This window comes from Nothobranchius furzeri, chromosome 1, assembly GCF_043380555.1.
Source record: "Nothobranchius furzeri strain GRZ-AD chromosome 1, NfurGRZ-RIMD1, whole genome shotgun sequence".
Classification (NCBI taxonomy): domain Eukaryota; kingdom Metazoa; phylum Chordata; class Actinopteri; order Cyprinodontiformes; family Nothobranchiidae; genus Nothobranchius; species Nothobranchius furzeri.
The window spans coordinates 64,483,820-64,511,657 of NC_091741.1; the positions used below are offsets into that span (position 1 = coordinate 64,483,820).

The 27,838-nt window shown below is 43.4% G+C and overlaps 1 protein-coding gene across 2 annotated transcripts in view; it reads right to left on the reverse strand.

The window, feature by feature from the left end:
* The window catches only part of tgfbi (transforming growth factor, beta-induced), a 38,849-nt gene extending 12,826 nt beyond the window's left edge, over positions 1 to 26,023 (reverse strand). For both annotated transcript variants that reach the window (XM_054739436.2, XM_015952615.3), the window contains exons 1-2: positions 25,795 to 26,023; positions 25,188 to 25,286 (exon numbers count right to left, since the gene is read on the reverse strand). In XM_054739436.2, the coding sequence (XP_054595411.1) occupies positions 25,188 to 25,286; positions 25,795 to 25,907 (212 nt within the window). In that variant the 5' untranslated portion in view covers positions 25,908 to 26,023. The remainder of the gene's footprint in view (positions 1 to 25,187; positions 25,287 to 25,794) is intronic.
* Positions 26,024 to 27,838: the final 1,815 nt, after the last annotated feature.

The following is a 27,838-nucleotide window of genomic DNA, read 5'->3' on the forward strand; positions in this document are numbered from 1 at the left end:
CATGAAGAAGAGTTAATTAAATAATTAAATTAATTCCCATCCTAAACCAGCTGTTCTGTTAACCTGAATGAATAGAACGGGGGAAGACAACTCCCTTCCCCAAGGGCCGGTGTCCAGCATGTTTTAGTTGTTTCCCTGCTCCAACACAGTTGATTTGCCAGTTCAGCAGCTCATTAAGCTCTGCAGAAGCTGTTAATCACCTGCTGATTCAAATCAGGTGTGTTGTAGCAGGGTGACAACTAAAACATGTTGGGTACCAGACCTCAGGGAAGGGAGTTTTCTACCCTGACGTAGAACCAGTTAGGACACCTCAAGACAGTGTTGGTCTACCAGCTCCTTAGAAATGCTCCTGATGTTTAAAACCCAGTGACTTCAGCAGCTGGAAGATCCTCACAACGAAGCACTCAGGCTTGCTACAGCTGTGAGCACAATTTAATCAGAATTGTCCTTGGAAACCTTATAGGTAAAAATTCTGCAAAACTCACTTTTGGCATCCTTTTGTGTAGCCATGTGATTCTCTACTAACTCTATAAAAACTCTAAACATGAATAAAACTGCCCATCTATTTTCTGGAAGTGGTTTCAGGATTTATTTGCCTAAAATGAGCCGTTTTAAAGAGCAAGTCCCCCCTTAATCAACTTTTTTTTTGCTGATAAACTATATAAATGAGTGTCTAAATCATGCGGAAGACACATGTAGTCAATAATTTGGCACATTACCGCATCTTAGTTAAAATTTAAAATTTCTGCCTAAAACTGTCAGTGTTGCGCCCTCTTCAGGTGAAAATTCTGCACTGCATTTGAATTTAAATCTGCCTTCACTACTAGCTAAAAAGAACCCTATGATGTAAACTGGTACCATATGATGCCACAGTGCCATTGTGAGCCTGTGTGTGTGTTGGCGGCTCCGCCCTCTCGGTCTGTTAAGGATCAGCATTTGTTGCATTTTTCAAACAGGAAGTGGGAGTGGAGTAAGACTCTGATAAAGGGTGACTTGCTCTTTAAAAAATCCCATATTGTGATGTCACAACAAGGAAAAACAAAATAGAACCACCCCTCACTTGTCGACACCGGAGAACCTCTAGTTCTACTCTGAGCCCCTCTCAGATATCCAAGCTCCTCAGCTTATACCAGTCTGAGCAGCAAGTAGGTGGGCGTGTTCAGCAAAAACATGTTTCCTTTAAAGTGACAGAGCCCTGAAACAGCTCCTTCTGCAATGTACTATAAATTTTAAGAATAAAGCTGCTGAGATTGCATTCTGTGAGACCAATTTTGTGAAAAGAACTTCATAAAAATGTGTCAGTCTCATGTTGGTCCAGAAAATGCTCTGGGTCTCTAAATCCAGGCTCTCTTGTCACTGCCCATCTATACCCTTTAATAAGACTAAAGTTGTTGTACTGCTCCATTTTGCTCATGCATGAATTTCAACCCATGTAGCAGCAACACATGGATATGATTACTTGTTCACCATACCTCTCTGATGTGAATTATTTCCATGTAATTAACAGCTTCCCAGCATGCCCACTATGTCTCTTATGGACAGAGATCTGTAGAAACTTGAGTACACCAGGGTTTAGTGCCAACTAACCTTCTAACCTTCAGCAGAGTAACAGAGGATGGTGAAAAAACAAAGCTAAAACTAGCAGAGTGATTATCATGTCAGAGAAACATCTGGATCAGCTTTGTCCTATGATGACTTTTAGTTTGTGCATCTTTCTGCTGAACTTTGATTAGCTATTATTTATATTAGTTATGAGTTGAGTTGTATCTGCTCCCTGAAGCCTAGACAGATCTCTTGAATGCTTCCGGAGTCTCTCTGTCTTGAGTCCAGGATTGCGTGAAACATGAACCGTCTGTTCTACCGAAAACAGATTTCACCTCCTAAAATAAACAAAACTAACTTGGTTTGATCTTTATTTTGCTCTCTTCGCAGATAGCTTTAACATAACTTCTTTGATTTATTTTGTTGTTCTGATTGATTTGACTTCAATCAGTTAGAAATAGGAAACTTTCTAAAACAAATAGAGGATTCAGAATTTAGTCCACATTGGGTCCACATTTGGTTTCCTCAGGTTTCTGTTGGAAACCAGCATGGGTCGACTATTTTCCTCAGAGGGGCGGTGTTCTTCCAGCTGCAGCTCATTTAGTCCAGTGAAAATTATCGTCTGGAAGCTGAGAGAGGAGACGCTCCCAGAACTCCTAGTTGTCTGACTCTAAATGTCAACAGATGGAGACGTGCTACCAGCACACACTGGACTCATTACAAAACCAGAAACACATAAACAGCAGTGGAGTTCTGACTAAACAAACACAGCTGGGTTGCAGTAATTCAACTGGCGGGTCAAAGGAAACGTTCCACAGACTTCCAGCAGAGATCCGGTGGAAATTTCAGTCGGAGACAAAAGCGCAGCAGAACCCTGGCTTTAGAAACACCAATCCTGTTGATTGTTTCATAAAACCATTTCAACAGAAATCAGAGGTTCTAAATGGAACACACAGACAACATTTATGGTTCTAACCCAACAGAACACACCATCAGATCAATAGTTCCGACCCAAAGTTCTGCTTCCCCTTTCACCAAAAAGAACCACAGGATTGTACAGATTAGCCAAGTGTTAGCACACCGTGATATCTGAGGTGATCAATGATGGGACCGCTGCTGGTTTCAGCTATTTTGCAAGAATTTAATTCAATCTTGTGAATTATATGAGATAACAGTTTGCCACAGAAATATACAGCTCTTCACTACAGAGGTGATTAGATTTTTCTACCACCTGAATAGAAACAGTTACATCCTATGAGTATTTATTAGGAGGCAGAAGCACCGGGTGGTACTAGAAGTCAGGTTGTGGAGGAATGGTTTCTGGTAAGCTGTTTTTACAGGACCATTGCGTTTGCAAAACAGGATTTGCCGCGGCTCCCTGGGGAGGATTTTGGCATTTATAGTAGCAAAGCTGAAGCTAGAATAAACTGCCATCAGGCACCTCTCAAACCGAAACGGGATAAAGGGAGGTCGCCCCCCCCCACCCTTGCATGTGATGTACAGGGGCATTCAGCGTCAGACGGAAGACACGTCAGACTGATGAAATTTATTTTTCAGGACCTTTAGCTTTGATGCGACCTGTTATTTGTTCCGCTTGACGCCCCGCTCAGCCAGTGTTATCACCACTCTGTCGAGCAGCTGGTTGTCTCTCACCGTCCCCGTAAAAAGGCGACTAATCTGTTCGTCCGCTCGCACGACCAAAAGCTCCATGGTCTCCGCATCCGTCCAGTTTGCCATGTTGTAGGTGGTTGAAAGATACTAGTGAGAGGCCATGTTTATGTGTTTATATCCGTCCCGGCCGGCACTCGGCGCGCAGTATACGTCACTAACGCGACCACCCTCTTTTGCAGGGGGGCCTCCCACAGTCGCTCCAAAGGGCTGACACGCGTTTAGCCGTCAGAGGCGAGGGGCTCATGCAGCAATATTACTACAAGGCTAAGCGCATCAGAATCAAATTTTATCACCTTTCCCCTTTGCTCCTTGCCGCATTTACGAGACCCACAAATTTGGATTTATCACTCTATAATGACACGATGGTCTGTCTTATAAAAGAGGCTGTAGAAATACAGTTCCTGCTACACATCAGATTACTGCTGGAGTTTAGAGGCCTCGTGTGAAAAGACTTGCATGGATTTCCTACTGAAAGGTGGTGTACACAAATTAAAAAAAATTGTAAATACTAACCAATCCAGATGTATGAAGCTGTGCATATGGATCTAAGCACATTCCTTTTCTACAGCTTGATCAATGTGAAACTGAGCCCACATTAGTGTATACCAGACCCTCTCTAGACATGCTTCCCTCCAAATATGCAGATAGATGCAAGTATGTCCTGCAGGTGTGATCCTCCTCTCTGCATGAGCAGAATCATGTTCATACTGGTGGTGATGAAGAGAAACGTTACAAAATTAGAGTTGGAGAAACTTCAAAACAAGGAAAAGTTGCATTAAACATTGTGTTTGGTGCTCTGTCCTCTACTTCAAGGCAAGGCTCTAAGGTAAGCAAACACAGTGCAATTCAACGTAGTGGGGGCATTGACGGTTCTAGGGGCGGGGGTCACGGGAACATTGGCCCCTGCTGAAATATGATTGGCCCCCTGATGTGCCCCTGTCCTCCAAACACTTGAGGCACTAATGAGCCAAAAGGGAATTTCCGGTGTGAAAACTTGTTCAATGATGATGCACCAAAATGAAAATTCTTGGCTGAAACCAAAAACTGAAAATGAGGAAACAGGGGCCAGAAACCGAAAGAAATTATGTCAATAATTAGACCTACAGCATCCGAAGGACTGTACATTTAACCCTTTAAGCGCCAAAGTTGCAATGTTGCGTTTAACGAGCCAAATATGATCCCTCATGAAGTTATTACTTTATACCAGAAGTGGAGATGTGTAACTTCAATCGGAACAACACTTTTGGGTGTTTCTATTGAAATTTTCAGAGTTTGAAAACTTCCCCAATTCGGGAGGGTCCCGACTGAGGAGAGGAGGAGAGAAGACAAGCGAAGCACAGAGGTGGTGAATATTATTATATATTAGAAGATATTCACTCGTCCAGTGAGAAAGAAAGTGACGCTGCAGCTGCGCACAGCAACAGAGTCTGTGTGCTTCATGAGAGTAAGCACGCTTCACACACACGATCCAAAGCTTATTTCACCATGTTCAGGACAAGTTTGGTGTAGAAAGAATAGTAAAAACACAGATAGTAGTAACAGATGTAGCGGTAATGTAAATGGAGCAAAAAGGCCAGGCAGATGCTGTAGATGTGAAACTGAAAGTAAAGTGTCACATAATTGATATGGCCCTGCGATGGACTGGCTCTCTGTCCAGGGTGTACCCCGCCTACTTGCCCGTTGACTGCTGGAGATAGGCACCAGCCCCGCCCCCCCCCCCCCAGACCCTGCGTGGACAAAGCGGGTTCAGAAGATGGATGGATGGATAATTGATATGAATATTCCAGCAATGATAAGAAAACACCATTACTAAAGGAGGAAAAACTTTAGTTTTCAAATCAGTACGAATGTACGATTTTTATGAAGCAAAGAGCAAGTTGACATGAGGGCGGAGCGAGATGAAACAAAAACGGGGTTCACCCGACAGCCTGTTTCAGCTGTGTTGTTTTGGTGGTAGGAATTTCGGGCGAAAACCGAAAATGCGTTTTTGGGTCATTTTAGACCGAAATTTTTGATGTCAGAATTTTCGGTGCATCCTTACTAATGATGTTGACAAGTAATTAGCCCCTCTGTGGCCCCTTGATGGCCCCAAACTTAGAAAAATCCTAGATCCATTGAGTAGGGGACAGGTTCATAGCAATTCTAAGATGATCATACAACAGCAGCCATGATTCTGACCCAGCTGAATGTTGTAACCATAGACTTGAATACGTAGACACCCATGGAGCGCGTAGCCGCCATATTGGTTGGGTTCCTCACTCTCCAAACCCAACTTGAGTCAATGTAGAGTGAGCAACCATTCCTGTTTATCGTGTAGCATACAGTTGCAAAAACCGGCTCACTATTGAAAACATCTCGTTGGATTACTAATTAATTTTTAAGCTTACCTGTTGGGATTTTATATTTTTCTTTAGTTTAGTTATGTTTTAATTGTCATGCCTTACTGTGGTGGACAGGAGTAGTCTCGGGTCACGTGGTGTCTATCGATTGTTATTTACCTGTTGCGCACCTGCGTTGGAAGGCTGTTACAATGAGCATGTGATAGTCAACCTTTGTTGACCGCTCAAATGATTTTTGCACAAATTATTAGCTCTACTTTGTGGATCTGTTTGTTTTTCTGGTTGTGTGATGCAAGCCAAGCCAAGCCAACTTTATTTATAAAGCACAAAAACAGCCCTCACTGACCAAAGTGCTGAACATAAAAACATAAAACAGAATAAAATAGAATACAGTATAAAAGTTAAAAGCACACTAAAATAAACACTAAAATCAAATAGAAATCCAAAACTTCATACGGTGTTGAAAGCCAAGCTAAAAAGGTGGGTCTTTAAAGATGATTTAAAAGTTTCTAGTGAGGAGGCCTTTCTAATATGTGCTGGCAAAGAGTCCCATAGTCTGGGAGCAGCAACGGCGAAGGCCCTATCCCCTCTGAGCTTACGCTGTGTCCTTGGAACGTCCAGGAGCAACTGGTCAGATGATCTGAGCGACAGAGAAGAGGAGTGAATGTGCAATAGCTCAAAGAGGTAGGGCAGGGCAAGACCGGTTAAAGACTTAAAAACAAATAAAAGAAGTTTAAAATTAACCCTAAAATGAACAAGCAGCCAGTGCAGTGAAGATAAAACAGGAGTGATGTGTTCACTCCTCCCTGTACCAGTTAAAAGTCGAGCAGCAGCATTTTGCTCCGCTGAAGTCGTGACAGTGAGGAACACAACTGTCTAAGGATGCCAGTGAATTACATGAATCTTTCCTGAAGTTATTTCCTCTTGATGAGAACGAAACAAAACACATGGTTTTTAAGCATCGATAAATATAATAAAGGATTCATGGAGGACATTGACATATGGCTTTCTGAAATTGATAAGCATTCAAACAAGCCATCTTCTGACATGTTAAAGTCACAGGTGCAAGTGAAGAAGAGGAGCATGTTGGACAAGAACCTCCATTGATTATTAATCCCCAAACTTGACGTTCATGATGATGTGTTGCCATCTGACAGTGTCAAACCAAGGCAGTAGACTGAGCTCAAAGGAATCATCTACTTCATCTGCACGTCTCAGGGCGAAAGCTGAAATAGCTGCTTTGCTTGCTCGTCAATGTATGCTGAAAGACAAGCATGCTCTTGAAGAACTGGAACAGCAACTGAGAAAGAAAGAAAGAACAGCTTCAGCTAGAAGTGGATTTAGCTGCAACTGTTGCAAAAGTGAATGTGTTAAGAACTGGATCCACTGGATGGAGTGTTGTTTCATGTAAATCCAATGGAATGGCATGATATGTTAAAACCGAAGGAGATGCTCTTAATGCAAATGCACTTAATGCAGATGCAAACACCTTTGTTCCACAGAAGCAAAGGAATGTAGAGATATCTACTGGGAACGCAGAGGAACAAGTGAAAATGATGCAACAGGGTGTGAAAAAGAAAAACCTGCACCCCTTCTTATGGGGCCTTAATTCTTTACCTACCAGCAGAGCAGGTACACATTTATCACAACCACAAGTTGCTCATCCAGTGGCTTCTGAAAGTTTGTTGTATATTATGGAGAAACAAAGTGATTTAACTTCTATGGACCAAGTCAGCAAAGTCTCTCCTTGTTGACTAAAAGAGAGATCCAAGTTTTTGATGGAGACACTTTACATTTTCAGCCCTTTATGCGTTCATTTGAACAGGTTATTGAATCAAAGACTGGTGATGCTGATGACTGTCTGCATTATCTCGCACAGTATACCAGAGGGCAGCCTAATGTAATTGTTGAGAGCTGTCAACATATGTCTGATGGTGCTGGATAGGAAAAGGCAAAGACTTTGCTGTATGAACACTTTGGAAATGAACATGTGATTGCGTCTGCTTATTTGAATAAAGGTCATTCATGGCCATTGATCAAATCAGAGAATGGAAAGGCTCTTCAGGCATATTGTTTGTTTTTACGTGGGTGCTGTAATGTGATAGGAGAGGTTCAGGATCTCTCCGAATTAAATACACCTACTAAAATGCTGGCTGTGATTAAAAGACTGCCATACAAGTTGAAGGATGAATGGCGAACAGCAGTGTGTGATATCCAGGACAAGCAGCATCGCAGAGCTACATTCAATGATATCATTTCCTTCCTGGAGTGTTAAGTTAAGATTGTTACAGATCCTGTATTTGGACATTTATGTGACGCTCCATTAACACATTCAACTGCTAAGAGTGAAGGAGGACGGAAACATTTTCCTCACCCAAAGATTAAACGAAGTAGCTTTGGTACAACTGTCTCTGATGTTGAAAGAAAGAGTCAAAAGGGGGCTCAAGATTGCCACAGTGCTGTGAAGATTTGTATGTTTTGCAAATGTGGACATGGGTTGGAGTCATGTGCTTTGTTGGGAAAGAAAACCCACAATGAGAAAATTTCATTTTGCAAAAGGAATGGAGTCTGCTTTGGCTGTCTGTGTACTGGGCACATCAGTAGAGATTGCAGAAAACGTCTGTTGTGTGAAATTTATGGCTCCAAACATGCAAGTCTGCTCCATATTCATGACAAGAAGGAGATCAGTATCGAAACTGAGTCAAACAGAATGCCTGTTACTGTCCAAACTAGTGGTCTGACTGGGGCCAGTGAACGAGAATGTAAGCTTGCCATTGTGCCAGTTAAAGTGAAATCAAAGAAAGATAAAAAACAGTGGAAACCTATGCCTTCTTAGACCAGGGGAGTTCTCCATGACCCATGAAGCACCAAGCTGTTGGAGATGATAATCACCTACTGATTTGAGGACTGGAGGCATAAAAACCTCCTGGCTCACCTCTTCAGGGAGCAACAGACCAGAGATGTTGTCTCTGATCTGTTGTCTCCTCGGCATGCTTTGATTTAGTCACTTGAAGTCACCGTTTGTGTAACAACTTTGTGTAATTCTGTGCTGGGGAAACTCAGTACTTGTGAATCTCTTTTAGTCACTTCGCCTTTTTGTGCAGGGACAGCCCTACACTCAAATCTTTTATAATTAAGATTCATCACAGGTGGTGGAATCCCCACTGTGATGATCTTTTGGTATTTTGTATTAATTTGGCAAATTAGAAGTTAAATAGTTGTTACTATGTTTTGTTGCCATCGCAAGGGTGGACATTAACTTCAAAACCAACCGGCCAGCCGGGCCGGTAAGTCTGAATATTTACCGGCCCTGCCAAGAATCTACCGGCCCCGCTGGTCAGCTGCCAAAACGAGTCAAAATAACAACTGAACCGTTTTAAATGTAATAAACCTTTATTTTGTACACATTCACAAACATAATAACGTATTCAAGTTTGAATTTGTTTATTCCCTCAACAAAACACGATTTTGTCGTCGCATACTTCCGGCATACAATGCAGTACATCACCAACTCCGCTTTGCTGTACTCAAGCCATTGACTGTGTTCGAGATGAGCCATTTTTGCGCAGATTAGGCCAGTGGTGATCGGCGAGCAGTGCATGCCGGTTAGATTTGTGTCCGAATTGACGCAGACTTGCTCTGACGTCATGCATACGTAGGCAACGATAACCTCGTGAGATCAAGGCGGCCGCAGATTTTGGAGCAAGGCGCTGCAGTTGCTCTCCCTCAGCTGCAAAACATAGAGGATGATGGGAAACACCTGGCTCTCACCTGATCTAAGATCTGTGTTTTGTGTTCTTTTGTCACGTTTCCTATGAGCACACTGAACAGCTGCTAACCTTTACTTATTATTACAGTCATGTTTTCATATAGAATATATGATATCCACAAACACGTGATGATGTGTTTCAGCTGCTAACAGGCACCAGAATTAAAATTGAAAATTGAACAAGTGTGAATGCTAACGCGATATCTTCATCCATCATGCAGGGAAATCCAAGAGATTCAACTGGCAGAAACAACTGGTTCACACCTCTCTCACTCACTCACTCACTCACTCACTCACTCACTCACTCACTCACTCACTCACTCACACAGAGAGTAAAAGAGCTGAGGAAATGGAGGACACCAAGTAATTAAAAGAAAAACTACAGCTGAGCCGAGGCGCGCCTTGAATGGGGCGCGTCTGATCTGAACTGAGCAGCGGCCGGACTTCGTGAGCGATTCGCTTCGGGCGCTTCCGTGGCCGGTGTGTCCCCGGCGTTAAACGCCGGCTTTCAGCCACTCCCCCTGCTGCTTCCGTCTGCTCTCGTCTGTTTTCCAGGCGAGCCGCTACTCAACTCAAATACGGCCATTCTCCGCGCCTCCCGTCTTCTTTAAACTGCCAAGAATCGTTCCACCTACGCACACGCTTCTCTGCTTCATACAGTTTCGAACTGTCTCGCTTCTCCTCACCAGTTTTAAAGCGTTTTGCCGGAGATTTCATCAAGAAATCCCATCCCTGTGGAGGCGCGATCTTCCTGCGTGCTTGTGTGTTTCTAGCGTGGTTCCACTTCGTCTTTAATAGTGAACTTATAGTTCACGTGACAATAACTAGAATGGTGCAGTACGTGCACGAATCGTACAAGTGCAGTACGTGGCTAGAGGCGCGCAGGTTCATGCGCGCGAAACGAAAACGGCAGCTTCCCTACAGGGCGGGGCCATGATGTAGGTGAAAGCCGGTGTGTAAATGACAAATAAGGCTCACTTGTGGATGGTTGCCGGGCGCCACCCGGGCGGTAAGTCGTCAAGTATTTACCGCCCGACGAGAAAATTTAGCGCCATTGGCGCTCGGGCGCTTTAAAGGTCCACCCCTGCATCGATCACATCGTTTTCAGTGTTCTTTGTGTTTTGGGCTCTGTTCTGTTAAATAAAACCTTTGAGTTACATTCTGAACTAGAAAATAGATTTTTTTTGTTGCCCCAGGTTACCTAGATGACCTGGGGTGTAACATTGATGTTGAAAGAGTCAAAAGGGGGCTCAAGATTGCCACAGTGCTGTGAAGATTTGTATGTTTTGCAAATGTGGACATGGGTTAGAGTCATGTGCTTTGTTTGGAAAGAAAACTCACAATGAGAAAATTTCATTTTGCAAAAGGAATGGAGTCTGCTTTGGCTGTCTGTGTACTGGGCACATCAGTAGAGAATGCAGAAAACGTCTGTGTGAAATTTGTGGCTCCAAACATGCAATTCTGCTTCCTATTCTTGACAAGAAAGAGATCAGTATCGAAACTGAGTCAAACAGAATGCCTGTTACAGTCCAAACTAGTGGTCTGACTGGGGCCAGTGAACGAGAACGTAAGCTTGCCATTGTGCCAGTTAAAAGTGAAATCAAAGAAAAGATAAAAAAAACCTGTGGAACCTATGCCTTCTTAGACCAGGGGAGTTCGGCATCCTTTGTACAGTAGGTCTTATGGACAAGTTAAAACTTCCTGGGAGGAGGACGAGGATTCTCCTGCGCATTATGGGACAAGAAAGAGTGGTGGACAGTTTAATTGTGCCTTAACTCAAAATCAATTGGACAGTGACATCTATTGTGACATGCCCAACCTCTTTACACAGCCCAGGATGCCTGTAGACGTGGTTAACATTCCAAAGCAACAGGACCTGGAGGAATGGCCGCACCTGAAGCATGTTAACATGCCAGAAATTAGGGCTCAGGTGGAGCTTTTGATTGGCATAAATATAACCAAAACTTTAGAACCTTTGGAGGTCATCCAAAGTGTGGGTGATGGACCTTTTGCCACTAGAGCTCCCAGAGAGTTCTCATTTGACTGGATCCCCCATCTCTACCAGAGTTGTCATTTGACTGGGCTGCTGTTATGTAGGATTCTTAATCACTTGTGGATGGTTGCCTTTATTCTGTAAATGTGGCAATTACATGGAAATCGGTGATGTAGTGAAAATTCATTCAAAGATTCAAACATTTCAAATTCCAAAATCAGTGTGTTTACATGCAGCCAGTAACCCTTTTAAAACCCAAATATTCACAATAACCCGGTTCCGCAGGTCCATGTAAACACCGCCAGAAACCCGGATATGCTCATAACTGGGTTTTTACTACACCTGGGGTAACCCTTTTCTAACCCGAATGTTTGGTCGTGTAAACGCATATCGGGATATCCCCATTAAAGCGTGTGTTCTGCGCATGCTCTGTTCGCAAGGAATCTTGGTCTTTTGAGTAGCGAGACGTCTTGTATGCGCCAGAACACCGGAAGTAAACAACAAGTTGGGAGCAACATGGCGAGTCGCAGCACAGCACCACACTTTCGGAGTGACAAGGAAACTAAAGCGCAAACAAACACGGTCGCTATCTCTTCCGAACTGGGAAAAATGTTGTTGTTTTCACGGATACCGGAACAAGAAGAACCGGAAATGACGCATATTGCGTCTGGACGTAGTCCATACGTCCTGACGCTACGCCAACGTCCGCATTTACATCGGGTTATGCAAGGTAGGGGTAACTCTTTCTATTTGCGCTTGTAAACGGGTTATTCTGATCAACTCAGAAACCCGAATGCCGACCTTAACCCGACCATAACCCGGATATTGGCTGCATGTAAACGTAGTCAATGTTTATTTTCATACTCATGTCAAAAGATCAAAAATAACATATGCATACTAGGGATGCACCGATGGATCGGCATTTGATCGTAATCGGCCGATAGCGCCCCTATCGGTTTTGATCGGAATTTTTCAAAATAGATCAAAGCAGACCGATCAGGTAGGGTTGTCACGGTAACCAGTGTAGCGGTAAACCCCGGTAAAAAAAAAGTTGACAATAATAATAACCGTCTTGTTTTTTAAAAAACTATATTATCTTGGTGGGTTTACCGTGGCTGCGGTGTAGGCGCGGTGACCCTTACCAGCCACTGTATCATCGGCTGAAGTTGCCGGCGGCACATGCACGCTTTGTTGTTTACAACCAAAACTTTCTTGAAGCTAAAGCTGAAATAATGGCCAAAGGAGGAGACAGCAGTGCTCAGGAGGACATTTATTATCCCTCAAAGAAGACAAAGTCGGAAGTACGGGCATATTTTAGATATTTGAAGAATGCCGAGGGAGTTTATAGAAGACGGCTATCCTGTTTGTAGCACGTGCAGAAAAAGTGTCTGTGAAAGGCAGCAACGCTTCAAATCTCATGACACATCTGCGTGACCATCACCCACAACCAGGGGCGGATTTAGCAATTTGGGGGCCCAAGGCGAACACAGACATGGGGCCCCTTACACTAAATTTTCCACTATCTTACCTTTAACTGGATTTGCGAAACTCTCCCCTCTTCTGACACGAGTTATTTTCCCTTTTTATTAGTCCTCCTCTTTTTTCCTGTACTTCCCTCCCTTTGAGTGCTTTCAATATTTGCTCTGCTTTCTTCTTCCTGTCAGTGCTCCTGTGCTTTAGCCTTAGTTTTTTTTTCTATTTTCCATTTTGGTCTGTTTTCCTCCCTTTAAACATTTTCCATTGTCTTTCCTTTTCTGCTTCCTTTTGATGTTTACATCGAAAAACGACGTCACTTTCAGAGGTGAAAATAAAAGCTTTTATGAAGCAAGCTGCTTCTTTCTCTTATTGGAGCCACTAGGATAACTCCATTTCATGCTTAATGTTTTGACTATCACTTTGCGTTTGTTACGAACACTCCCGCCTCTCTTATTATTATTTGTGGTCTTATGGCACTTGGCAAACAACAATTTGGTGCATTACCGCCACCAACTGGATTGGAATGGAATGACTACCAATCACTTCCTGTTTGTGCATCGCCGTCTTAATAACCCTCTTATGACCATAATTATAACAGGGCCGCCTGGTATTTTTTTAATCTTATGGCTGTAAAATTGTAATAAAAAGTGCAAAGTGTGTGTAAATCTTCTCCTTTTTTCAGAACAACTTCAGCTTTCAGTGTATGGTTTGTATTTCCAAACCACTTCAACATTTCATGAAAAGAAAAGTGAAGCCGCTTCTCCTTCAGCTTCACTGGCTGCCAGTCAACTTCAGGGTTCATTTCAAGATCCTGGTTCTGGTCTATAGGGCCTTACATGGACAAGCACCATCTTACATTGGTGATCTTCTTAGTCCCTACACCCCCAGCAGGTCCCTGAGGTCCAGTGATCAAAGCCTACTGGTTGTGCAGCACCAGGCTAAAGACCAAAGGTGACAGATCATTTGCTGCTGTGGCCCCCAGACTCTGGAACTCTCTCCCCCTGAGCCTGAGATCAGTGGACTCAGTGGTCTCCTTTAAAAAGCAGCTGAAGACTCACTTGTTCAAGCTGGCTTTTGTATGACCTTCTTCACCACTCTCTCTTTATTCTGCTCTCCCCACCTATTCCACCTTCCTCAGGGTCCACTGATTTCCCTCTTTCCTATTCACTCTCTTTTTTAACATTTTTTCTTTTAAATCACAATTGCCTATTTTTTGCTCATTTAAAATATATTTTTAAACATTTTCTAAATGCTTTTTTATATATATTTTTTTGTTTATGTGAAGCGCCTCGTGATTTTTATCTTGAGGCGCTATAGAAATGATATTTTCTTCTTCTATTTAGAATTTATTTCTATTAAAGCCTTTAAAAAATCAGCTTAAAAGTGAAAAAGCAAAAAACGGATTTGAATTTTTTACAGTTATTACTGAACAGGAAATTCAAAATTACTGGGCAAACAATTTAAACTTTGAACTGTAATGCATCTATTCTTAAAAAAGTGTGAACCTTGGTATCTTTTTTAGCAGTTTTTAAGACCATTTATTTTTGTAAACTTTCAGACGTTTTTATTTGATGTGGTAGACCTTGAAGCAGTTTCTCTCCAGCTGCAGGCAGTCCTGCACACCTCACACTGCCATGGGGTGCTTCTCTTGCACACCGTGCACTGCTATACCAAAAACTTTTGTTTTAGCAAAAATAATAATTTATTGTAAAAAGATAAATAATGCTGGAATGAAGCTGAATCTTACAATTAGCAAATGAGGGTTGTTTAAACAAAAAACTAAAATATAAAGACTGAACAAATGTTCATATCCTGGTTCACTGGAGATCTGTCCTTCTTCGTGGTCACTGTCTTCAGATATAAGCATTCTGGGACACCTAACAGATCGTGTTGATTTTCTTTGAGGCATTTCCATAATTTCATGTTGGCTTTTTATGCTAATTAGCTTCCCCGTTCCGTTATCCGCTTTCACCGCGGCGCTGTGCTCTGCTGTGCTCCGTTTCAATCAGGCTGTACAGCAGGATTTCCTCTCGTAGCGATATTTTCCATAAATCTGATTGCTTCATGCTATAGATCGTTGGAAAGCTGCTTTTATGTACTTTTAGGAACTGTTGGAATTTCTTGGATCAGATCAGCCATTCAAAAGTTATAAACGTGAACATTTTGGATGACTAACTCAGCACGTCTCTCAATCTGTGCTGTGATTCGTTGCTCTCAAAACAGGGAATCCCGGTGGCTACCGTAATGTATTGTATATGCACGAAAAGCCCCACTTTTATCTTTTCAGCACTTTTGGAATTTTAATGATATATCTTGAAGGGTTCAGGAATTATGGTAATGAGAAGTGCGCATGTCCAATCCCGTCTGCAGCCACAGGTTGGTAATAATGTTGTGGCGTTAACAGAGGGGTGCCGGGCTAGGGGCTAGGGGGCCCCCCAACACATGGGGGCCCCAGGCGGCTGCCTACCTATGCCTAATGGTAAAACCGCCTCTGTCCACAACTCTACAGTCAACGCAAGGCAAGCTAACGTTAGCGTTTTAGCTAAAATGCGTGATCCAAGGATTTGGGTTGAGGGAGAATGCAACAAGCCGCCACATAAAGCAGCCGCAGCGCCGCTACCTGCATATAAACCGTGTCGCGGACACCCCCATGTTGAAATGATGCTATGCATCACGGGGCTCCCAGGGGCAGATAGGAGTTGGTCTCTCTCCAAGAATAATTATTAATTTAACAATGATTACTGCCTGATGACATTTTCCCAAATCTGCAAAGCTCACTGCAAGGACACAAACGGAGGACAATATTTTCCTGATATAGGGATTATTACTCAAGTAAGGGTAAAAAAGTATCTGATTAGAAGGCTACTTGAGTACTGAGTATCAGCTGATCTAATATTTTTAAATGATGACATCAAACAGACAAAAAAATAAGTTATGGGCAAATATTGGTAGTTTAAAGACTAAAGGGAAAAAATGTAAACAAATAAACAACATAATTACAAAAAAAAAAACACATTTTAGGCAACATTTAGACACAAACTGAGGACAATATTTCCAGACATACAGGGTTTATTTAATTGTGTGAAAATGTAGCACGTTTAAAAAAAAAATACCGCGATAATACAGAAAACCGTGGTAATTTTGGTCACAATAACCGTGAGTTTAAATTTTCACACCGTGACAACCTTAATACAGACCATTTTAGATTAGGTTACATTTCCTTTATTCCCAGATTATGTAGTTTGTACCACTCATTATAATGTTGTAGAAAATTTCTGGCCGGTGATCGGTATCGGCATTCTTTGATATCGGTATCGGTGATCGGCACAAAAAAACCTGATCGGTGCATCCCTAATGCATTCAAATCTGCAGCTCATAGCCTGAAAGATAATAAATAGAGGAACATAAAATGCAATGATGCATAGGAAAAGGGGAACGACATGGAAGAAACATGGGAGACATAAGACAGAGGACATGAACCATTCCACATTTTTCAGGATCCCATGCTAACCTTTTCTTTTTCAGTTTTATTCACATTTTCTTTATTCTTCATTTTATCTTCAGATTTTTATTATACTTTTACCTATTTTATATTTTAATTGTTCTTTTGAAGCTACTCATGATTTTTTTTATTAAGTGCTATATAAAAAATCCTTTCTTGTCCTTTGTGTGCTTCTGTGACGTCTGGATGGACAAGTTCAGTTGACCAGATTCAAGACAGGAGAGAGACAAGTAGAGCCACTGGGCCAGTCTGAAAGACTGACAGCCCCCAAGCACATTCCTTTGGCCATCATTTGTGGCTGGCTACATTTACAAATGAAAGGCAGCTAACGATCAGTGATTTAGTCATTGTTATTAAATCAAGCAGTCATTTGACAAAGCTCTGGTAGAGCTGGGGGAATCAGAAAAGACTGGGAGTTCTAGTGCTAGCTTGGTTTATGCTTGACACGTTTACTTTCCGCTTGGTGATGCGGCTCGAGGATGGAACGCGCTTCACAACTTGCAGCGTTTATGGTTCATGTGGCTTGTCTCTGCGGTGAGCCAATATTCTAGCAAACTGAACGGGGCAGCATGGAGCTCTACGGCATGCATCCAACACTAAACTGCAGTAGAAGTAAAAATTCCTGTTATTTACAACATGGCATTCCAGCATTTTTTTTAACAGCGTCCTCGTCTGTTCCGACAGTGCGAGCTATTTCTCTCCAAGAATTATTAACAACATGTTGATCACGGTGATCTTTGAGAGCTGAATCATACAAATGTCTGTATTTACGAACCTCTGCCATACTAGTTCTTGCCAGTCCGCCATGTCTTTCCGCCTGACCGTCCGCGTGGTTAGAAAATTTCCTAGGTGCGGTGTGCGGAGGCGCGGTGGTGGGGCGTAGTTGTTAAAATGACGCAACTTTTCCGCGCGGAGCCTTGCGAACCTCGCGGACGAGTCAAGCATAGACCAAGCTTTAGACAATGTTTGGCTGGACAGTCAATAGAGCTCCAGACGTCACGTGAGTCTCAGTTAGTAGACGCCATATTGGCAGGCAACAAAGGTAAACAAAATGAACGGGATCGGATTTTACTTCGTCGGAGTTTACTTCACACTTTAAAACCAAAGAAATTGTTTTATTTAGTCAGAAATTAAATAGACTAAACATCTCCGACCCTTACCGTGCCCCTGGATACTTTTTAAAAATGCCAGAAGCTGTCGGAGCGGACTTCTTACCGGACCTTGCCAGGGAACGCCTTGGGATTCCCCCGGAGGAGCTGGCCCAAGTGGCTGGGGAGAGGGAAGTCTGGGCCTCTCGACTTAGGCTATTACCCCCGCAACCAGACTCCGGATAAGCGGATGAAAATGGATGGATGGACAAATAACATAGATTTACTTGTAAGTAGTTTAAATGGAGTGCTGTGCTGTTTGAATGTATAAACTGAACGCCAAGAGAAATCACTAGTTTGATTTTTTTCCGTGAATATAATCAGGCAGGAGCGTCTCAGGATCTGTCTGAGATCCATCTCGGTGAGACAGATAATAGCAATCCAAAGTGCTTTTTATGTGTGATCTGACAATTGATCAACCATTGCTTAAAAATTAAATACAGCTTAGCCGGTTAATTGCTGTGATCATAAAACACGGAAACGGCAGCATGCAGAAATGACGAGGCAACGTTTTACGTGACGTTTACTTATTGCTATGAGTAATAAGACGGAAAAAGCCACGCCAAAATAAGTTTAGGAAGCCCACTAAGAATCGTAATAAAAGCATTTAAAATAGAGAAATAGAGGAAACGTTGGTTTAAGTACCTGATATGAAGTGGTTGCTGAAGTGGTCGCTGCATAAGCAAAAACCTTTACTCTCTGGGTCCCACAGTTTCATTTTAGCCCAGTCACTAGCGCGTTTTATTGCAATGATCCCACGTTTGCGGCGCTCCGGATCTTGGGGAATCCTGTAGATGGCTCATTCCTTATGTCGTCCGCGTCTGTTCTGCATCCTGGGGCACAACAGGAATCTACCATATTTCCCGTCTGAGTTTTCTGACAATAACAAATAGTCCAGCTGCCGGCTTCTGCCTGCCAAATGGCGCAGTTTCGATTTGAACTGTTGCATGCCGGGAAACGTGACGTCAACTCCCGGAGCTATAGAGCTCCGGGAGTTGGCGTGGCTTTTTCTGTCTTATTACTCATAGCAACAAGTAAACATCACGTAAAACGTTGCCTCGTGATTTCTGCCTGCTGCCGTTTACGTGTTTTATGATCACAGCAATTAACCGGCTAAGCTGTATTTAATTTTTAAGCAATGGTTGATCAATTGTCAGATCACACATAAAAAGCACTTTGAATTGCAATTATCTGTCTCACCGAGACAGATCTCAGACAGAACCTGAGACGCTCCTGCCTGGCATATTTATTTTATTCATGGAAAAAAATCAAACTAGTGATTTCTCTTGGTGTTCAGTTTATACATTCAAACAGCACAGCACTCTATTTAAACCACTTACGTGTAAATCTGTTATTTGTCCATCCATCCATCCATTTTCATCCGCTTATCCGGAGTCGGGTTGCGGGGGCAGTAGCATCGAGAGGCCCAGACTTCCCTCTCCCCAGCCGCCGGAGCCAGCTCCTCCGGGTAAATCCCAAGGGGTTCCCCGGCCAGGTCCGGTAAGAAGTCCACTCCGACAGCTTCTGGCGTCGAAGCGGGCAGTAGCGTCGAGAGTCCCAGACCTCTCCCCAGCTCCTCCGGCCGGGGGAATGCCAAGGGGGTTCCCCGGTCAGGTCCGGTAAGAAGTCCGCTCCGACAGCTTCTGGCATTTTTAAAAAAGTATCCCAGGGGCACGGTAAGGGTCGGAGATGTTTTCTATTTAATTTCTGACTATATTAAACGATTTCTTCGGTTTTAAAGTGTGAAGTAAACTCTGACGAAGTAAAATCCAAGCGGATCCCGTTCACGTTCATGGTTACGTCCGTGTTTGTTTACCTTTTTTTCCTGCCAAAATGGCCCGAAACAATCCTGGTTCTACTTATATTACATTATCTATGTGGACTCTCTGGGAATTAGAGGCGCAGAGCTCTGATCGTTGACGCGTTCCAGACATATGCGTCATGAGCACGGCCACAGTAAAATTCTCAAAGTATCTCCGCCTCAAAAACAAATTTAACACAATCGTTTATGTCGGCTCATATCCTTTCGAGCTTTCTGTCTTTTATTTGTGCCTGATGTGTTTTACAGCTGCGTTGCAAAGCGCATCACCTGTTTCTTCCTCCGGTGAATTCACCTCGGTGCGGTCAGCGCGCACTACGCTATTTTTGCGGTCGGTAGATCTTTTTGAACTGCAGTTCAAAGAAAATTCATAAGGTGAAAAAATATGAAGGCAGGTAGCAGTTTTTCTTTAGGATTGAGAGATGCAGGAAGATAATAAACAGACAGGACAGAAAAATAGTCAAATAAAAACAAGTTAGTTTTTGTACCTGGTGGTTGCAACAAACAGACACCATTGAAGGTAATCAGAAGTGAGGAGCAGAAAATGAAATAATTATTTCAATGTTTAGAGCAGCAGGAACTCTGAGAGGCTGCAGGCGCATCAGTGAGTTTGCAGCCGCTGCACAGGGGGAGGGGGGCGGACTGGGACATTCATTCATGCCGGGAATGTTGAAACCATCCCAGGCCACCACCCAATTCACGCTAAACACTAAAAGTGGGTCAGGTTGGGTGCCTACTGATGTAAAAGTGTAAAACAACTTAATTAAAACTTTGCATGTGCCCTGATGCTTTACTCTAAAATATAAATATTTGTGTTCTGCTGCTATAATCTCTGCTTATGTTGCATAAACTGAAATTCTATTTTATTCTGTCAAACGTGCCTCCTGCACATTAGATGAAATTGTCCAGACACCATCATCCACCTGAATTTAAGGCTAACAGGTACCAGACTACATGTCTGGGTCAAGAGAATCACACCACAAGCAGAGACATAAACAAGTGTGTGTGTGTGTGTGGGGGGGGGGGGGGGGGGGGGTCTCTTCATTGCTACATGACTGCATCATTAGTGTCATTTAGAAGAAGAAAATATCATTTCTATAGCACCTATCAATATAAAAATCACGAGGTGCTTCACAAAAACGGAAAACTATAAAAAAGAATTTAGAAAATGGTTAAAATACATTTAAAATGAGCAAAAATAGACAATTGTGATTAAAAAATGTTAAGAAAGAGAGTGAATAGGAAAGAGGGAAATCAGTGGATCCTGAGGAAGGTGGAAAAGGTGGGGAGAGCAGAACAAGGAGAGAGTGGTGAAGAAGGTCATACAAAAGCCAGCTTGAACAAGTGAGTCTTCAGCTGCTTTTTGAAGGAGACCACTGATCTCAGGCTCAGGGGAGAGAGTTCCAGAGTCTGGGGGCCACAGCAGCAAATGATCTGTCACCTTTGGTCTTTAGCCTGGTGCTGCACAACCAGTAGGCTTTGATCACTGGACCTCAGGGACCTGCTGGGGGTGTAGGGACTAAGAAGATCACCAATGTAAGATGGTGCTTGTCCATGTAAGGCCCTATAGACCAGAACCAGGATCTTGAAATGAACCCTGAAGTTGACTGGCAGCCAGTGAAGCTGGAGGAGAAGCGGGGTGATGTGGGTGTATTTGGAAGACTTGGTCAGAAGCCGAGCACAGGCATTCTGAACCACCTGTAGACGGTTCAGGGAGGTTCTGCTCAGACACGTGAAAAGAGAGTTACAGTAGTCTAAGCGTGAGGAGATGAAGGTGTGGAGAACTGTCTCAAGTTCAGAACGGGACAGAATGGAACTCAGCTTAGCAATGTTCCTGAGATGAAAGAAGGAAGAGCCAACAAGAGAACTGACATGAGAATCCAGGGTGAGAGCTGGGTCAAAGGTCACATCAAGATTCCTGACGGAAGGTTTGGTGTGAGAAGCAAGCTGACCAAGAGAGTCTCTGACTTTGGGAACCAGCTTGTCTGGGGCACAGATGAGGATCTCAGTCTTATCTTCATTCAGCTGTAGAAAGCTCCGAGCCATCCAGGTTTTGATACAGTCTAAGCAGGTGTGTAACAGCTGCAGTTTAGACATCTCATGGGGCTGAAAGGAGATGTACAGTTGGATGTCATCTGCATAAAGATGGTAGGAGATTCCTTTGAAGGAGCTCAGGATGTGCTGAAGAGGAAGCAGATAGAGGAGGAAGAGCAGAGGCCCCAGCACAGAACCTTGTGGGACACCATGGGTGGTGGAGGACCTAAGCTTGGAGACGGCCACAGAAAAGGAGAAGACATCTCATGGGGCTTAGACATTTAGGTTTACAATGTAGTAGGCACAGATTAAATGGACAGCCTCAACAATGGAAGAAGACTTTTGCAGATGCACACATCTCTGACATCCATATATACTGACAGACCAGTATATATGGATGTTTTCCTCATAATATTCATATAAACACCAATAATAATACTAGGGGTTTAAATGCTATGAACCAAAGACAAAATAAGCCAGTGGTGAAGGTTTATGCATTTAACAAGAAATGTCATAAATGATCATCAGGGCTGATGTGAAATCTAATCCATATCAGTCCAGGTCAGAATTATCATCTCATCTGTCTCATGATCAGCAGCAGCTGGATGTTTATGACCACAATATTTCAAGTGAAGCACACTCCTTTTATGTCTTGAGTTTGCTCACGATCCATATTTCCGTTTAGAAACCGTTTCTCTTCCATGGATGTACCTGCCTGTCAGAGCGTTTAACCACTGGCTGGTCAGCTGCTGTCAGTCATTGTGGGAATGCGAATGGTGTGGGGAAACGGTTTTAATTTCTCTCCTCTGCCTGAGCTGATGGTGACGCGCAGCAGTGATGCACCTTTTGCGCAAACTGCGGCCCTTCATGGAGCTCGTACCAGACTGTGGATGACTGATGATTGAGGACACACAGATATCTTTTCAAAAATCTCTAGAGATTTCGACTAATAAATACCTGGAAAATTTACCGGAAGGCACTGTACCCTAGAAAAAGTTCTGGTATGCTGAAAGGTTATATTTAGAAATAATGGCGGTACTGGTACTGGTCCAATGCACTGCTCTCTGTCCCTAAAAGGATGAGTCTGATGATCTGATCATCAGAACCTGATCATCATGATCCGTTCCTGACAGCCGCTGTCTCTCCTTTCCCAACCCACCCCACGTGCCAGGCATTGCGCGCTGCGCCATAACTAAACTGGCCCAAAATCTCCACCTTAAACCAGTTCTCCCAACATGACCACATACAGGCCAGCCTGGACATGCATCTGTGGCCAGAGATTTCTTCTTTTTCCATCTCTCCTGTTCTGCTCCACCTTTCCTGGTCCGTCTTGGTCCATTTTGCCTCTGGGGCCAAAGGCGTGGTGGTGCTGTAGCACGCTCTGGGGTGGTGGGTGTCTGCTGCGCTTTGCCAGACCCCGACAAAGTGAGAGGAGGGGGTGTCTTTGTGCCCAGTTTGCTCCGTTTGTGCGAGCATCAGGACAGCAGATGCCCTGATGAGCTGCATGACGGATTGCTCATTTAGATATTCCACACATCATGACCGGCAATCACTGAGCGGGCCAGTTTAACGGCCAGGCCACTGGGAAATCTCCCATTTCTCCCATTTCTCCCAATTACCAGTCCGCCACTGAAGAGATGTGTGTTAACTTAGAAAATGTGGGCGCAATTTTGATTACTTGTCAAACCTGTTATTTACCTGTTGCGCACCTGCATGGGAAGGCTGTTATAATGAGCAGGTGATAAGGGAAATCAACCTTTGCAGACCGCTCAAATGATTTTTGCATGAATTATTAGCTCTACTTTGTGGATCTGTTCATTTTTCTGGTTGTGTGATGCTTGTGAACGCGGATTGAAGGAAATATTTTTGAACAACCAATAAAGTCGCTTTAATCGAAACCTGGACTGGAATGCTCTGAGGGCGCGTCAACACATCCCCTAATTAGCTGCTCGGCGACCCAATGGTTACACTCGCCAACACTTACCATATATCTGATTTAGTGATAAGCATAATAAAATGTGTGTTTTTTAGTTTTCGTAAACATCTATCCATCCATTTTCATCCGCTTATCCAGAGTCAGGTCACGGGTGCAATAACCTAAGTCGAGAGGCCCAGACTTCCCTCTCCCCAGCCGCCGGAGCCAGCTCCTCCGGGTAAATCCCAAGGCATTCCCTGGCCAGGTGAGAGACATAGTCCCTCCAACGTGTCCTGGCGCTACCTTTAGGCCTCTTCCCAGTTGGACGTGCCCGGAAAACTTCACCAGGGAGGCGTCCAGGAGGCATCCTGACCAGATGCCTGAGCCACTTCAGCTGGCTCCTCTCGATGTGGCTCTCGAACTGGCTTCCTCAAAAATGAATGTGCTGGGGGTTAATAAAGACCCATCCAAGATGGCAGCCAGCCACTACAGCAGCTCCAATAGGCAGCGCCAGTTTACGAGGCATCTACGTATATGATGTCTGTGGTAGTAACTGCTGTACCAGCCTTTAAATGAGTGTAAAGCTGCCCACACAAACACTCTGTTCATTACTCTGGAAATACGTCTGGATTTTTACATCGAAAAAAGCATTTGCCATTCTTTTCTGTGCACGCATAACACAGGAAGTCCATTGTTACAGCTGGAGGTCGGGTTCCTCCATCAGAGTTTCAGAAACATGAAGTGCAAAGTTGAGACTATCCAACCAGAAATCTCAGTAGCATTAAAATCTCAGTAGTTTGAAGGGATGAGGGTTTTTCCTGATGTTCAGGTGTCTGTGGGTGGAGCTCTGATAAAACCACCTGACCTGCTCTAAACCCATGAGTGGGTTCCTGCGCAGTGAGTCTTTCCTCTGCTAGTATTTGACTTCCTCCACACACAAAAAAAGATGCAGAGACAACAGAGTGAACCCTGTTCCACTTCCTGTTTTTTCTGCTGATGTCAACAAATTTGTGACCAAAGAAACCAGCCTGAACACAACACAGTGGGCAGGTTTTATGAAACTAGAAGTAAATGGAGGGGGAACTCTCAGAAACTAGAAGCAGACGAGAGCAAAGTTTAGCAGAGTGAATTTCCTTGACTGGCTCTTGAACGCCTCTTTGCAATGATGAATGTGTGTTTTGTTCCACAGAGCATTTCTGACCTGTTAGAAACAGACCTCCAGTCTCATAAATCTTGTGGAGACGACCCTCAGCGTCTTTCTGCTGTTGGAATGGGATCTTTCAAACATCTTAACACAAACAGCAGAGAAAGAGTTCTGAAGCACAGCAATCCGCTGGTCCACAGACCATTTAATGACAACCAGCTGTGTTTCAGAACTTCCTACTGAACCCATCTATCCCATTGAGAACATCAAGACTTGTGCTTGCACTCAGACAGACCTCCAATGGCATGAAAGAGATTTCACAGGCTCCTAGATCATGTTTAACATTCCAGGTAGAGAAAACACACACTGTCCTCACAAGAACAGAGAAGTGTCTGTGTGTTTCAACGCTCTCAGCAGGACATGCCCTGATGTTCCAGAGGAGGAGTTTATGGGGGCTGGTAAGATGTTCACAGCTGGTACCAGTACCTAACCCTGACCCAGGATATGGAGAATAAGCACATGAACCAAAAAATAACACATGCATTTTGACTCAACAGAAGAACCCAGAACCAGAGTGGAGGTCTGAACTTGTGGACATTTCAGAAGATAAACTACCAAAAACAAGAACCATGAAAAACGGTTGGGGTAAGTTTGGGTTTGAGGTGAACCTCTATGTCTCAAAGCTGGTTCTGGGACTCAGAGGTTCTGACAGGTAAAATGTCTTTGTAAGAGAACGAGCCATTCCCCTGAACATAGACTGACTCTGTCACCTAGTTTGGACTTGTCCACTGGCCCAGAGACAAGAACCAGTGAAGCATGTGTTATCCGGACTCACGTGGGTTTGCCGCAGATCTTCCTGTGGTACCACTGCTTGCAGTTGGTGAAATATTTCTTGTTGGTTCCTTTGATCTGCTGCATGGCACAAACATTGGGTCTGAAAGAAAAGAGACCAACACACTGACATTTGGTTCTAAATGGACCAGAACACATCCAAAACTAGTCAGCACATCCATAAACGGGTCATGTAAAAGGTTCTGGATGGGATGTGAGCTGCTAACAGAATACAAACATCTGATGGAGTTCTCTGAGGAGAGTTCAGACCCAGTTCTAACACCTAACAGAACCAAGATTCATTTTGATTAACAAGAGCTCAAACAGCAGTTTGGTTTCACTTATTATGGACCCATCCAACCTCCAGAACAGGAGATCAGGTCTGACATAACAAACTGAACTGTCTGTTCTGGCGCCGGTTTTAATTTTCTGGCCAAAGAAACTGATGACTAGAACCGGATATTCAGCAGAATTACATTCCTTACGTTTGGACTGGTTTTAGGTTTTACCTCTACAGCTCTCTGAAGTAGTCTCATTACTTACTCAACACTCTTTCTGCCCCGAACCAAGTTCGGCTCAGATAACTGGGTTAGGTTGGACCGAGCACTCACCCTTGCTGACGGCCTCGGATTCGGCTGTGCTGCAGAACCGCCTGGTACGGAGACCGGGCCGCGCACACCACCAGAACCAGGGACATAAGCGGAACCAGCACACACACCCTCATCTTGACGGGAAAAAACTAGAATCCTGCCGCCTCTCAAGTGTCTCTCTTCTCTCCCCTGCTTCTCCCAGCAGACCGGGTGGAGGGTGACTGTGGAGGAGCAACGGGACTCGGGAGGAGGAGCGAGACCACCAAAAAACAAAAACTGGAGTTCGAGCATCCCGCTGACAGAAACAGGAAACTCGTCGAATCCATAAACTGAAACTCATTTGGTGAGAGACTCAGCCGAGACCCCGTCCGACCTGGATCTCGTTTGAACTCTTAACAAAACTCGTTTAAAACCTAAACAAAACGCAAATCAGTCAATCAATATTAGTAAGTCTGGAAGTCAATCAATGAAACAAGCCAATCAATCAATCAAAAAAATCAATCAACCAACCAATCAATCAATTTATCAATAAGTTTAATTCAGTAAATCAGTAAAAGGAGCTGCCGATTGGATTAAATTCATATAACTTTATTTAAATTGTGCCAAATCACACAAGAGTCTTTTCAAAGCACTTCACAAGCTAAACAAACCAACGTAGTTAAATTTATTTTGCAATTTAGTTCAAAGTTTCCTGTATAAGGAACCCAGCAGATTGAGTTGTGTCAGAAACTTTACAGCAATCCTCATATTACGCAAGCATGTAGCGACTGTGGGGCTGAAAACTCCCTTTTAACAGGAAGAAACCTGCAACAGAACCTGACCCAGCTTGAGAAGACATTGCAATTTCTTAGTAGATATTCTATTTACGAACTAAAGTGTATCGTCTTTATCTGAATGAATCTGTAATTAATTCAACAGATGATTTAGTAGTAGTACATTCTATGTTAAAGTTGTGGAAGTGGAACATAAGTTTAATTGATACATTTGCAGGAGTGTTTAGTAGGAATGAATGTCTTGTAAGTCATACTGAGGGGAAAAAAAGCACTGATGCACCATTTTCAGGAAGCAGAAGTGAGCCACATCAGAGCTGAGCTTTACATGATTATCAGATTCTCTATCCTTAGAAATAAATGCGTGAAAATGACAATGCCGGTGTGGCGTGTAGTTCTCTGTGTGACCTGTGGTAACACTCTTGTTACAATAACAACACTAAATGTGTTGTGTAATTGAAACAGGCAGCTGCTACCCAGCAAATGTTGGTCTGACGGCAATGTGTTCTGGGCCAAAAACTGTGGCGGTAGGACAGCTTACATTGATAAAAATATGTAACAGAACATTTCCTAAATGTGTACGTGTCTACAGTCATCGGGGGTTACATGTATAATAGTTATTTTGACAATTAGGTTTAGTTATATAGCACATTATGAATCAGATGTAAGTGGACATCCACTAGGTGACGTCAATTCTACTTTCATTTTAGAACGATTTTTCAACCATGACAGCCGGGACGTCTTGAACCAATGTTGTTTCAATGGTCCTCAAATGTCTGAATGTTTGCTGGGTAGTGTCGTTCGTTTACTGTTTCTGTTTGCTGAGATTGTCAGAATAGAGAATCTGTTCATCTCCAAAGGCAAACTGTGTCACGTAATTCTTCAACATTAACCCGCACAATGCAGAAGACATGTTGCACCTTCGTTGCATCAGCGGTGTAAAGTCCAGGCGTGTTAGGCAAATAATTGTAGATATCCCTGTACTGAACTAGTGGACAGTCAGCCCGCAGCTTGTTAGCTATTTGAAACAGATCTGGAAGCTTTCTGCTGACGTTAGCTTTGAGATTTTTCTTTTTTGAACGTCTGCACAAAGATGTGTTAGATGATCTAACGTAAGAATATCTTGGCCTATTGTGTTCTGCAATACACTGCACCGAGGAATAACATTCCTTTCCCACCTGGCACTCCTCAACCTCGCTGTGAGGACCCTGACATACAGCTCCGTCCTCGACGTAAATGATTTCAACAGGGAACAAGGCCATGAGAAGAAGTTTTCCAGTGACAACGTTGTACGC